General features: G+C 33.8%; 1 protein-coding gene across 1 annotated transcript; it reads left to right on the top strand.

The window, feature by feature from the left end:
- The first annotated feature begins 835 nt into the window (after positions 1-835).
- Positions 836-8,910, top strand: LOC110816848 (uncharacterized). Its single transcript, XM_022045188.2, has 4 exons — positions 836-985; positions 1,273-1,449; positions 3,724-5,067; positions 8,560-8,910. The coding sequence occupies exons 1-4, from the start codon at positions 971-973 to the stop codon at positions 8,566-8,568; spliced, it is 1,545 nt and encodes a 514-aa protein (XP_021900880.2). The 5' UTR covers positions 836-970; the 3' UTR covers positions 8,569-8,910.
- The last annotated feature ends 2,935 nt before the right edge of the window (positions 8,911-11,845 follow it).

The raw sequence follows: 11,845 nt of genomic DNA, 5'->3' as shown, positions 1-11,845 counted from the left end.
TTCCCTTACTTGACTCGAAAGAACAAATACAAATGAGTATCTTGATTTTAAGATAATAAATAAAAATTCAATTTATTGAGTATTAAATCTATAAAATATTTGAAAATAAAATTCAAGAACTTTATTTGGCTGTTACCAGATTTAGAAAATCTTTGGAAATATAATTTATTATTAATTATTTTAAAATTTCCAAAACTTTCATATTGATAATAATATTAATTTATTTTGGGTAATCTATTATAATTATTTAATTGTACATCAAGTTGGCAATTGTTTCGGAAAGAAGATTATTGAATTTATATATGAAATTTTAATTTTATTTAATAATAAAAATAAAGTAAATATATTTTAATTTAATATTTTATGTATATTATTGTAAATGCATTAAATTAATTATATATATATATCTTTTCATCTATAAATATATTTAAACTTTAATATTTAATCTTTTCGCGAAAAAGAAAAAAGAAACCAGTGACAAAGCCTGTCAATTAATGGGTTCAGGCTCGTCCGTTTGGACAATACGCTGACTTGAAACGACGACGTTGTTGGCTCCTTAATTCACCAACAACCGCTTTCACACTGGGCCGTACTAATCTGTCCTCGGTTCCACCGTAAGCCCGCAGAAATTCACCGCCCAAATGCCAGACATCACGCGCCTCAATCACCTTTCCCGGGGAACCTCATCAAGTTGTCATTTTCCACTTCACACCCAAACGGTGCTTGTGGGCCCGCTTCCACAGGCCGAAAAAACCCGACAAAAAGAACCGGACCGGTGCTTACAGTTTGTCAGCTGACGTGGTATTTTCGTAAGTAATGGGAACTTGCGGGGTACTAAGGTAATAATGGTAGCACGGCTTTCAGTTCCTAACAGACAGCTGCTACAAAGGAAAGGGAAAACAAAACAACCTCCCTTTCTTCACAACCTGGTGTTAAATACACCATCACTTTCTCTGCATTCTTCGCTTCCATGGACGATTCCGAGGTGAAATTCTCTCTTTTTCCTCTTCCTCTATCTCATTTACCTCCGGTTCAGTTACTTTGTTCGCTTTCTTTTTTCGGCTTGGTGATTTTGAACCGCTGTTTTGTTTTCCTTTCTTTTTTTGTTCTTAATTTTTTTTGTTTGGTGGATGGACGAGTTGTGTTAACGGTAGTCGATTTTGATCTTTTTTGTTCATATACATAGGTGGATACATAGGTGTATCGAGTGTTTGTATGTGAGCTTTTGTTTGATTCTTGTTGGTTTTTTGTTTATTTAATTTTCTTTACCAGAAAATAATGGCTTTGAAGACGGCCTATGCGGAGATAATTCTGAACACGGCCAAAGAAGCAGCGGCGAGGATTGTAATTTCGGAGAAAAAAGCTTTTCGCTATCAGCAAGAGCTCTTTGCGGCTAAAGAGGAGGGGCTGCGGATGCTGCTTAGGCTCAAACAGATGCTGGATTCTAAGGTATAATGCTATTTAATCTCTTGCGTTTGCTTTGGATTTGTTGTGATTTCTGCCTTCCTGTTTCTAGCGGGAACATGTTGTTGGATGTTAAGCTGCTTGTGTTTCGTGATGGTGGGTATGGTTTAAATTTAGTTGGCTGATGATGGAACTTTCTATCGTTAATTGATTTCATGAGTAATTTCTGTGGTGATCGTTCATTGTAATCAAATTTTCTCCTCTAGTTTTTTGTGCCTGCTTTAGGACTAGCTAATTTTTTTTCTGGTGTCAATTCTACAATATTGGAAATAATGTGTTCTTTAGATAATGGTCCTTGCTTCTAACTTTTCTCAGTTCTGCAAAAAGGAGCAGCTACTCCTGTGACAGATGGTGTTCAATTTATAACATTCTCTTCATAGTTCATACAGAACTCTAGCTTTTGAAAGTAGGGAGGTGGTGCCGGTGATAGTGAAAATCAATACTAATTTAAATGTCTATTGTCTCTCATCATTACTGTGCATTCAGCCATGTTGCATCAGGATATAACCAAGGTTTTTACATTTACTACTTTTGACAGTTCTCATGCTTTTTCTTTTTCTTGAGAACTTTGGATCAGGTTGATTTGCTTTTATTAAGAAGGGCCCAGATATTGAGCATAAACACGAGCAATTAATGCTAAAATGTTGGCACTTAAGTTGTTTTGCCATGATCATTGGTACTGAAAAAATTCCTCCCCTAGGCATATTTGCTTGCTTTAGGACTTGCTATTATTTTCTTGCATTTGTAGAGGAACAGTAGAATTTAGTTATATGCTCTGTTTTCTGCTGCATCATGTGGATTGGTGAAATTCTAACATATTATGGATGATGTGTTCTTTTCTACAAATTCTTGCTTCTAACTTTTCTCATTGCTTGGAAAGGAAAAGCTAAAATGTCATCAAAATTTTAGGATGCTTAGGATTCACCTCAATAGTATATGCTGAACTCAAGCCTTCAAAGAAGTGAGACAGTACCGTTGCTATTGAGAAGTAATACCAACTTAAGCATGCCATTTTTTAATTATCTCTTATCATTACCGCATATTTGGCTAAGTTGCATTAGGATATGATCAAGGCTTTTAGTTTACTACATTTAATTAATGATGGTTCTATTGTTTCTTTTTTTTGGCTACATAATTCTGACAATGTCTTGCTGATACAATTTTGTTTCATAAAAGAAAGAAGTCTGGTTGCAGTGAACTTTTGTTTGCTGTTATTAAGAAATGCACATATCTTGAGCATAATTAAAAGTAATTAGTGTTGAAATATTGGCATCTAAGTTCTTTCCTGACTTTCAAACACTAACAAAGAACTTATTATCTATTTAAAGGGTCTACCACCTACCTTTGTAATCTCAAATTGGGAATGCAATCCTGCCTTCTTTTCCAATAGGTGATGAACGATTAGTACAATAAGTTTATTGTGGTTTGAAGAAATTCTTTTGCAGTGTTATTTCCCAGAAAAAAAAAAAGAAATTCTTTACCAATGCCTTAACCAAGCAAGTAACGAGAAGGCTGTATAACTTTTGAAAAATGGATTATTTGATTAATCCATTTTTGTTGGCTATTTTCTTTGTTTGGTATTTCATGAAAGAACAGTGGTTGTTGTATACATGTTTTGACTTTGAGTTCTAAAAATGCAAACTTTATTTGAATTTTGGTTTTGTCTGGAGCAGGAGAGGGGTGGGTACTGAAACACAAAATTCTGTCTACTAGAGAAGACCATTTCCTAAGTAATGCTACTAGTTCTAATTTCTGCTTCTGCTAGAGGTTTTGATGAATATTTAATCAACAAGATTTATGCATGATTAAGAATAGTAACTGAAAGATAAGATAGAAAAGAAAGAGATTCGACAGCATTTACCCAGTTCTGTAAATTCTGTCTTTTTCTTTAAGCTCTACAAAACTTTAAGAATTTTTGGTTCAGACATGAGCTTTGGCAAATCAAAATACGCAGAAAACTGCTCTCTTTTAACACAAGTTGAAACATCTTTGTAAGGTCTACAATTGTCATGTCAGTTTTATGTTACCTTTCGTGTCACCTCAGACAACTTTACCTTTTCTTCACGTACTGAATATATTGGTGGAGTTTGTTACCCTTCAAGTAATTTTGTTTGGTGGAATTCTAGTAACTTAAATAAGTTAACAAGATCTTTTTTTTGTTTGATGGTCCCAACCTCTTAGGCTATATCTATTGTAATTTTCTTGTTTGCTTTACGTGGATTTTAAGCTCTCGTATTTCCTACTTTGCCACAATGATAGGTTCATGAAGCTGGGATGACATCTTTGAGTCAACAGAGGAGGATTGAAGAGCTTGAAGCACAACTAGGGGAAGCTGAGGATATAGTAAAAGACCTTAGAGTAGAGTTGGGAGAACTACAAGATGAACTTGAGCAGGTGACGAACCAAATGCAGCTTTTAAATGAACAAAATTCACGAGGAGGAACTGTTGCTTCTGTAGAGACATCTAAGGTGGACAGACTCAATACTTTCCAGAGCATAATTTCTCCTTATCCAGAAGCACAATCTGAAATTATCACAACTTCTGAAATGAAGAATCCACTTTTGAATGGGACATGTGAGATCAAGCAATGTCTTCATAAAGGCAATTGCTATACCTGTAACTCTGATTTTAGCTCCCTAGTAATGAGGCACAAAAAACCTGAGCTGTATAGGAATGGATGCACTCAAAGAATCCATGCACTTGAGAGAAGCCTGTTGGCTGGAAATGTCTCCTTTTCTGGGAAAGAGGATGATATCAAGAATGAATTGTCTGTTAAAGAAGATGAAGAAGTTGAAGATACACATGTAGAACCCTTTGTGGAGGCTGATATTTGCAGAGTAGAGGAGAAGCCAGACAAATATGAAGGGATGCAGGCAGATGATAAACGTACTCAAACTGATGGTATTAGGACCCCTCGCAGAAAAAGGAAAAGAGCTACGAGATTTAAGAAATATAAATCACCATCATCTATTGATGTTCCTGATCAAATTGCAGAAACATGTGAAACATCTTGTTTTTCTGACAACAGTTTTGCAGTTCCTCCTAATTACATTGTTGGAGTTGGAGAAGATTCTCAGATGATTGAAAATAATTTTCAGAAGGATCCAGAATCCACATTGACTATAAAATCAGTCTCAGGGACAGCTAAAATACATACACAGGTAGAATGGGAAGAAGTTACTAGCGAAGTAAATGAAGAGCCTATCAAGGCTTGCACTGTCCTGAAGAATGAGAAGTTACTAATAGACAAAATGGAACTAAGGCAGGAAAATGCATGTGATCAAAATCTGGAGGTTCCATTATCCACCCCAGATGTTGAGGCTGTTGATTTATCTTTAGTAAACTCAGTTGTCAGTTTCTCTAATTTGACGGAAATACCAACTCAACTTGTAAATAGTAAGCTCCTGAAGTATACATTCAGCAGGAAGCGGAAGAAAGAGTCTCTGAGCAGTCCTGACAGTTATTGCTTATTTGAGGAGACTAATATGAAGAGAAACCCTGAAGAAGAGAAAAATAGTACTTTGGAACTTCGAAGCCAGAAGTCTAGCTTGATAACTGAATCCTCTGGATACAGTTGGCAGTTAGAACAGCTTGCTCATCAGGTTAGTGAAATTTATATCTGGTGCTTTGTGCGTGTGTGATGCATGCATACGATACTGATATAGTATACATTTCTACGATTGATATAAGAATCATGTCTTATTCTTCTAGATAATTCATAAGATTCACTTGGAAATGAAATAGGTTTTTAGGAGTCTCTAGATTATATATTTTGCAATGTAGCTCAACCATTTTGAAATTTTTGCTGCACTTAAGGTCCTTCTGATTTTGCAAGTTGATTGCAATTTATGTAGAAAAATTTTCACATGATGATAATGAGGAACCTAGAGACGCACAGCCCAACGGAATTGCTTTAGTGGTCTAGGGTGAAAATGGAGTGAATCATGGATTGGATCTTGGGTTTGATTCCTTACTGGGGTTCAGACATGTGCGGAGAATTGAGTGGTTCTTGCTGATCCAGGGTATTAGGGCCTAGTTCGCCATGCAGCAGTGAGCTCAAATGTCCCTGACTTGGTGTTTTTCTGTTTATCCAAGAAAAAAGGAACCTAGCTGCACATTTCCTGTAGTGACAATTTTCACTCAATTCATCTGCTGCTAGCAATTATGCTCTAATGAATACAACAGATATTTTAATTTCCCATCTCCAGTTTGTCAAATTTAATCTTATCTAAAATGGATTATTTTTTCCACCCAACAACATCATTTGTTAATTTCCCGTGATGCAGATCGTTATAGTTATCTAGCTGTAAATTCCTATATTTATACCAGGACTAGTACTCTATCCAAGGACAGCTTCTGTCTCCCACATATTTTGGATGGTTCAGAACAATTAGCTTTTGAATAATTTTTCGAAGTATACAGGTAAATTCATTTCCATTCCATGTCGATTTTGACAGTGATTACAATTTAACAGAAGTAAGAATTATTCTGCTTCCTATAAAAGAGAATCTCTGTCAACAAAAGCCAAGATGCTGAAAATCCCCTCTACAAGTGCTAGAATGGATGAGAATGATTAGGCAATGTGGCCCTCGAGGGTTTACCTGAAAACGAGGATTGATCCAAGAGAATTAGACTAACCAATGACGATCCTATCCGTTAGGAGGAGTAGGAGGAATCAGTCTTCTTTGACTGAAGCATTAGCCTTGGGCGGATCAGGTGGTACCAGATCGACCTCTAATCGCCATGTGTGGTCAAGGTTCCATTGAGGCGGGACCTTGGGTGTGAGATTGGGACCATCCGGGGACAGGATCCCACATGGCGTGGTATACCCAATCATTTGGTCAACCAGACATAGTATCACTCCCTTTTTGTCATTAACCAAACACAGACCAGGTTTCTTTTCTATCTTGGGTAAGGTCCTTGGCTCGGTCATCATCAACAAAGTAGCGATAGCAGGGTCTGCGTCAAATGGAAAAAAAAAACTGAAATTGAAAATGAAAAAAAAATAAATAACTTTCCTTTATTAACCAGAGTACACTTGCACTCCTTGGTCTTTAGTAAAGGCAGATTAAGCCAATAAAAATATTTTTTTAAAAAAGTATCAACATCTTACGAATCTAAAGATCTCAAAATGGAAGAATGGGCTCTTTTGTTCACCCTTATCTCGTCAACTTGCTTGTGATTGCAGCCATTCACTGGAAATGGAAAGACGAAGGTTGCAGTGGTGCTGAACGGCCAGAGATTCATTGAAAAGGCAGCCCAGCCAGCCCACCTTTTTAGATCTTGTGAATGAGGGAGCTCGTCTCTGGTGCTGAGAATAATCCTGTTGAACTGAACAGGATTTATTCCAATCTGTCTTCTTGATCTCTTTCGGGCTGTGCTCTATTTCCTCTGTTCCCTACAGCACCCACTTGAGTGCTCTGCATGCAATTGCTTCTTTATATAGTACATCAAGTTCGCTCTAGAAAAACCATACTCGTAGGGAGTGTGTCCGTTGAAATCTAGTCAAAATATTTGCTATCAAGAAGTATATAGACTTCATTGCTCTCATTTATTGGCTAGCCGATATTCTTAGGTTTCCATCAGGACAAACCAGCCTTCCAAACATTGCATTTGTTAAAACTTGTCTTCTTCCATCAGGATATTTTCTGTTTTCCAGTTCTCACCCATGATGGTTGAGTATGTATTCTGTCCCTCAAACCATGCATGATTATGAGAAATCCAATTCTTGTATATTGAATATTGATCCATTTCTTTCTTGTTTCACTAGCAAGGATCAAATTCTCGCATATCTGTTTTGTTGTTACAACCTTTCTTTTTATAATGTGAAAGAATAGAAGATATGGCAAATTCTCATTGGGTCTCCATTGCTCTTAAGAGCAATCCCTATTTTACTTGGTTCTGGGTACCACCAGTAGACCTTGAGCAACCTTTCTTGCTTGAGTATGTATTCTGTCCTGAACCTCAAACCATGCATGATTATGAGAAATCCTTTTCTTGCATATTGAATATAGATCCCTTTCTTTCTTGTTTCACTATTAATGATCAAATTCTCGCATATCTGTTGTTACAACCTTTCTTTTTATAATGTGAAAGAATAGAAGATATGGCAAATTCTCATTGGGTCTCCATTGCTCTTAAGAGCAATGCCTATTTTACTTAGTTCTGGGTACCACCACTAGACCTTAAATGAGGTGAAAATTCTTGTATTCTATATGTACATGTTCTTGTGGCTCAAATGAGTATTCTTCTTTGAAACAATGGTGTTGCTCTTAACATTCCCTTATTCTTTGCTCTTATGGACCTGGTATGGAAACGGGTGCTTTTCTTTGTTGCTTACCTAGTTACCTAGCGGATGCTAGACCTTGAAAGCCTTTAAGTAGAAAATTGCAAGATGTTTCCTTTTTGTCTTTTCTCCTCTTTAAGAATGACCTTATGGGTTGGCAGTCCGTTTTGTAATTTAATTTCTTCCAAATGTTGAGAATGTCTCGTGTCTTTGCATGATAAGATTTACCTTTTTTCATGTCTTAGTGTCAATAGACTTTTTTATTCACTTTATTTGAGTGTGATTGCGGATAACTGTGCCCTGCTTCAAATATTTTGAAATACTCTAAATATGTTATATTGATAATTTTTTTTTCTCTCTTTTTTTCCCCTTTTGTTCCCGTCATTTCTGTTTCTTCCATAAAGCAGGGTGGGGTTGTGGTTAAGAGGAGGTTGTGTAATTTTTGCAAGGTGTTGAGACTCATGTCGTACTTTTGGTCGAGTGGCTAATGAGCGTTTTCATATGTAGCCTAGCAAGCCTCTCTTATATTCACCAGTCTGAATAACAAGGAAGAACTCATGGAAAGTAAAAATTCATTTCTGTTAACTGCCTTTCCCATCTATAAGCACTGATCTGTACTGGAGACTTCTGATAGGAAGGTTAAAGGGACTGTTTGTTCTCAATGGTGCTAACTTACCTTCCACTGGCGACAATTTTGGTTATTGTGCTGTCTATTTGTTACAGTTGCATGATAATTTCACTGTTATGCTTACCTTCCAAAAGGAATACTTGACTTTGTTAACATTGTTCTTATTTTTCTGTTTGACAGCTCATGTGATTATTGGAGAATAAATGAGGATACTAGGATAGCTGCCTGTACCCATTGGGGAAGGTACTGGATCAGAGGGAAAAGCAACCCTATTGTCTGTAAAATGTAGTTTGGAAGGTGGTGTTCGGCGCAAGAATGATGTCTTTAGATAGTCTCTTCACAGATGGATAGCTGGGTAGACTCCTGAGCGGATATAATACACGGTTATTTCACCCATTTGAGTTATTGGTGCTGTTTTATTTTTCTAAATGGCATTTATGCCTCATTATAATATTTAAATTGCCAAATATTAGCCCTTGCATGAATTTCAATTAAAATGGTTAAATCACAAAATTGCCTGTTATTGCTTTCCTTTTAAGTGTTCCGGTGGTGTAGGTCCACTATGCTGGCTTTTATTCCTTTCCAGTATAGGAGACAGGGATGGAAGAAAAACAAAAATTATTTTACATACATAGCAAGAAATTATTAAATGAGCCTGGGGATGTCAACTTATGGTAAGTTATCTACTTATCAAGTTCTCTTCTTGAGGTCCCTTTTCTATTTTTTTATGAGCATTTTCTCTCTTCAAACAGGTACTGCATTTTCTCTTTTTATGATTATTTAACATTAGCCTGAGCAATCTTTTAAAGATTTAAAGCTAACATTTAATGTCGAATCAGCATTGGAGGTTCGGTAAGGTAAACTAGTTAGGTAAGATAGTTCGCGGGTAAGATTCTTATACTTTTATATTTCAGAATGATATTAAAAGACTAACATATTAGAAAATATTTTATTTTTTTAAAATTAAATCATTATAACAATAACAGTAATATTATTCGTTATAACAATATTAGTAGTCATAACATTTGATGGTGACGATAATAATGATGAAAATAATAAAAGAGGTAATTGAGGACAATAATACTCTTGGGACTGTACGTAATAGTATTAGTATAAATTGCAATAATATTAATGATAGTAACAATAATTCGGTGTCCGTGGCAAAAACAGCACCAAAGAACAGTGTGATATACATTATTCTAATTTCATATAATATTTAATAGAATTTTAATAAAAGGTAGCTTAATAAATATATTTTATAATTATAAATGAATTTCAAACAAATTCCAAAAGAAAAACTGAAGTTTAAGTTTGACAAATATTCAAAGCTAAAACTCTTTTTTCATTGGTGACAATTATAGAATGGTTAATTAGGATAACTCAATAGTAAAATCCATCCAAATTTCATACTCCACGTCAAATCCTAGAAGCCAAGTATGCAGCTTTTTTGAAAGAAGACGTAAATAATGCATTAGCAAAATGAGCTTATAAATTGGTTTTGGGACAAAGCTACTATAGTTTGTTTTGGAAGCCTATGTGGCTGCAATATAGCTGGTTCATTGTTCTTTCAGATAATTTATATAAATTTACATAAATCAAATATAGTAATTAACTATTTAGCACAAAAAAAAAAAAAAAAAAAAAAAGGGTTTCTGCTTCAGTCTTCAAAGAATTAGTGGTGCTACGTTGTTGAACATGGGCACTTATTCTCTTCAACCGCCAAACATAAGAAATATAGGTGTCATTTTGCTTAAGTGCATCATTACATGTGAAGTTTGTCACCCATACGTCCTATTATTCAACTTCTTGTACCTAGGGTGATTTCTTTGCCTTGAAAAAAGCCACAACCGCAAAATTGTAAAAGAGTTTGGAGTTCATGCACATAATCGATTAGGGATTTCGTCGTTCTAGTAAAATCTCTATGTAAAAATTTATTCATCTATTTTCATAATAGATCTATTAGGATTAATGCATACAGAAGTATTTTCTGTCAAATTTCTTTATCTGAATTGCTCCTTTTTTTTTTACATGTCTAGCAGATAGTAGAAAAAATCTTGTATAGAATTAACATAAAAAAAATTTGGTAATTAAATAATACTAAATACTACATGATATGATATTAATACAAGTGATATAAATACTTATTAATAAGATAGCTATTAGTTATTGAATATTAGGTATTATGCATAAAATTTTACATCAAACCATCTAATCTAACTCGTTCGAACTTGATTTGATTCAATTTTTTTGTTAAAGTGCAGGTTCAAGTACGGACATATTTAAATACCAATTAGGGATAATATTTTACATCAAATTGTCTAATTAACTCATTCGAACTTGATGCAAATCGATTTTTTTTTTTTTTTGGTAAAGTGCGGGTTCAAGTCGGGGTGGGTTGGGGATGGTAGAAAAAGAAGGCAAGTCAAGGCAGATTAGGATTTTACATTCTCAAATTTATTTAAAAGCCGACTCGTGATATATATTTTAAAAATTTTATTATTATAAATACACTTATATTAATGTTAGTAAAGATAATATATTAGATTAATGAATATAGTTATGTTTATATTAATAAATATAATTAATATATGTTATTATATATATTAATAATAAATTTTTAATTTTTTTTAATATAAATATAATTATTTTATTAACATAATAAAATTACAAGATCGAGTTTGTGACAGATAACTTGCTAATCTAATACAATTAAAAAAATAAAAAAAAACTTCAAACACGACCAAAGTTAGGGGCGGGTTTAGGTTTACCCTTCACATGGACGAGTTGGATTATTTGATAAAATCTGCCATGAACCACCTCATTGTCATCCATATTAAGTATTACTTAGTAAATTGTTTGATAACTAAGTAGTATTAGGTACTTCCAAGTAAATATCACAACAATCAAATAATGTTTTATACTATCTAGTCAAATGTTTGATCACTATATAACATTATTACTTTAAGTGATAAGGTGACAAGGAGATGTAATGCATTAAGTATTTTTGGCAATCAATTAATATAAAGTATTATATCCTAAGGTGGATAGTAGATCGGTAGCATTGTGAATCATCTAATTTCTATATAGGTAGATGTCTATTTTTTAGAGTGAATTATATCATTATATTAATAATATACTTAATTTTTTAAAATAAAAATTTAAGTACTTATGTTATTTCTTAAATAAATAAATTTTATTTATAAAATATATTTAAAAGTTTCATTTATTAAATTAAAAATGATGCAAATAACTAAAAAAATCTTATAAATATTTACAAGTGTAATTGAGATATTACGTAAATTGTTTTTAATTTTATATAAAATTATTTAGGAGATAGTTTTATTATTGGGGCATAATTACATCATTTTATAGTTAAAATATAGTGAATTTTTAAATTCATTTAATTAAACACAAGAAAATCTAAATTTGCTTTTAAGAGGGGAAAATGTAACAACCTTGTGCCTTT

This window comes from Carica papaya, chromosome 9 (assembly GCF_054855325.1).
Source record: "Carica papaya isolate Zhongbai chromosome 9, ASM5485532v1, whole genome shotgun sequence".
NCBI lineage: Eukaryota > Viridiplantae > Streptophyta > Magnoliopsida > Brassicales > Caricaceae > Carica > Carica papaya.
The sequence above is the reverse complement of the archived record's forward strand: the minus strand, read 5'-3'. Positions and strand labels throughout refer to the sequence as shown.

Coding starts and splice junctions, on each gene's coding strand:
- LOC110816848 (XM_022045188.2), top strand. Junction 1,450..3,723: donor AACAGATGCTGGATTCTAAG/GTATAATGCTAT, acceptor CCACAATGATAG/GTTCATGAAGCTGGGATGAC.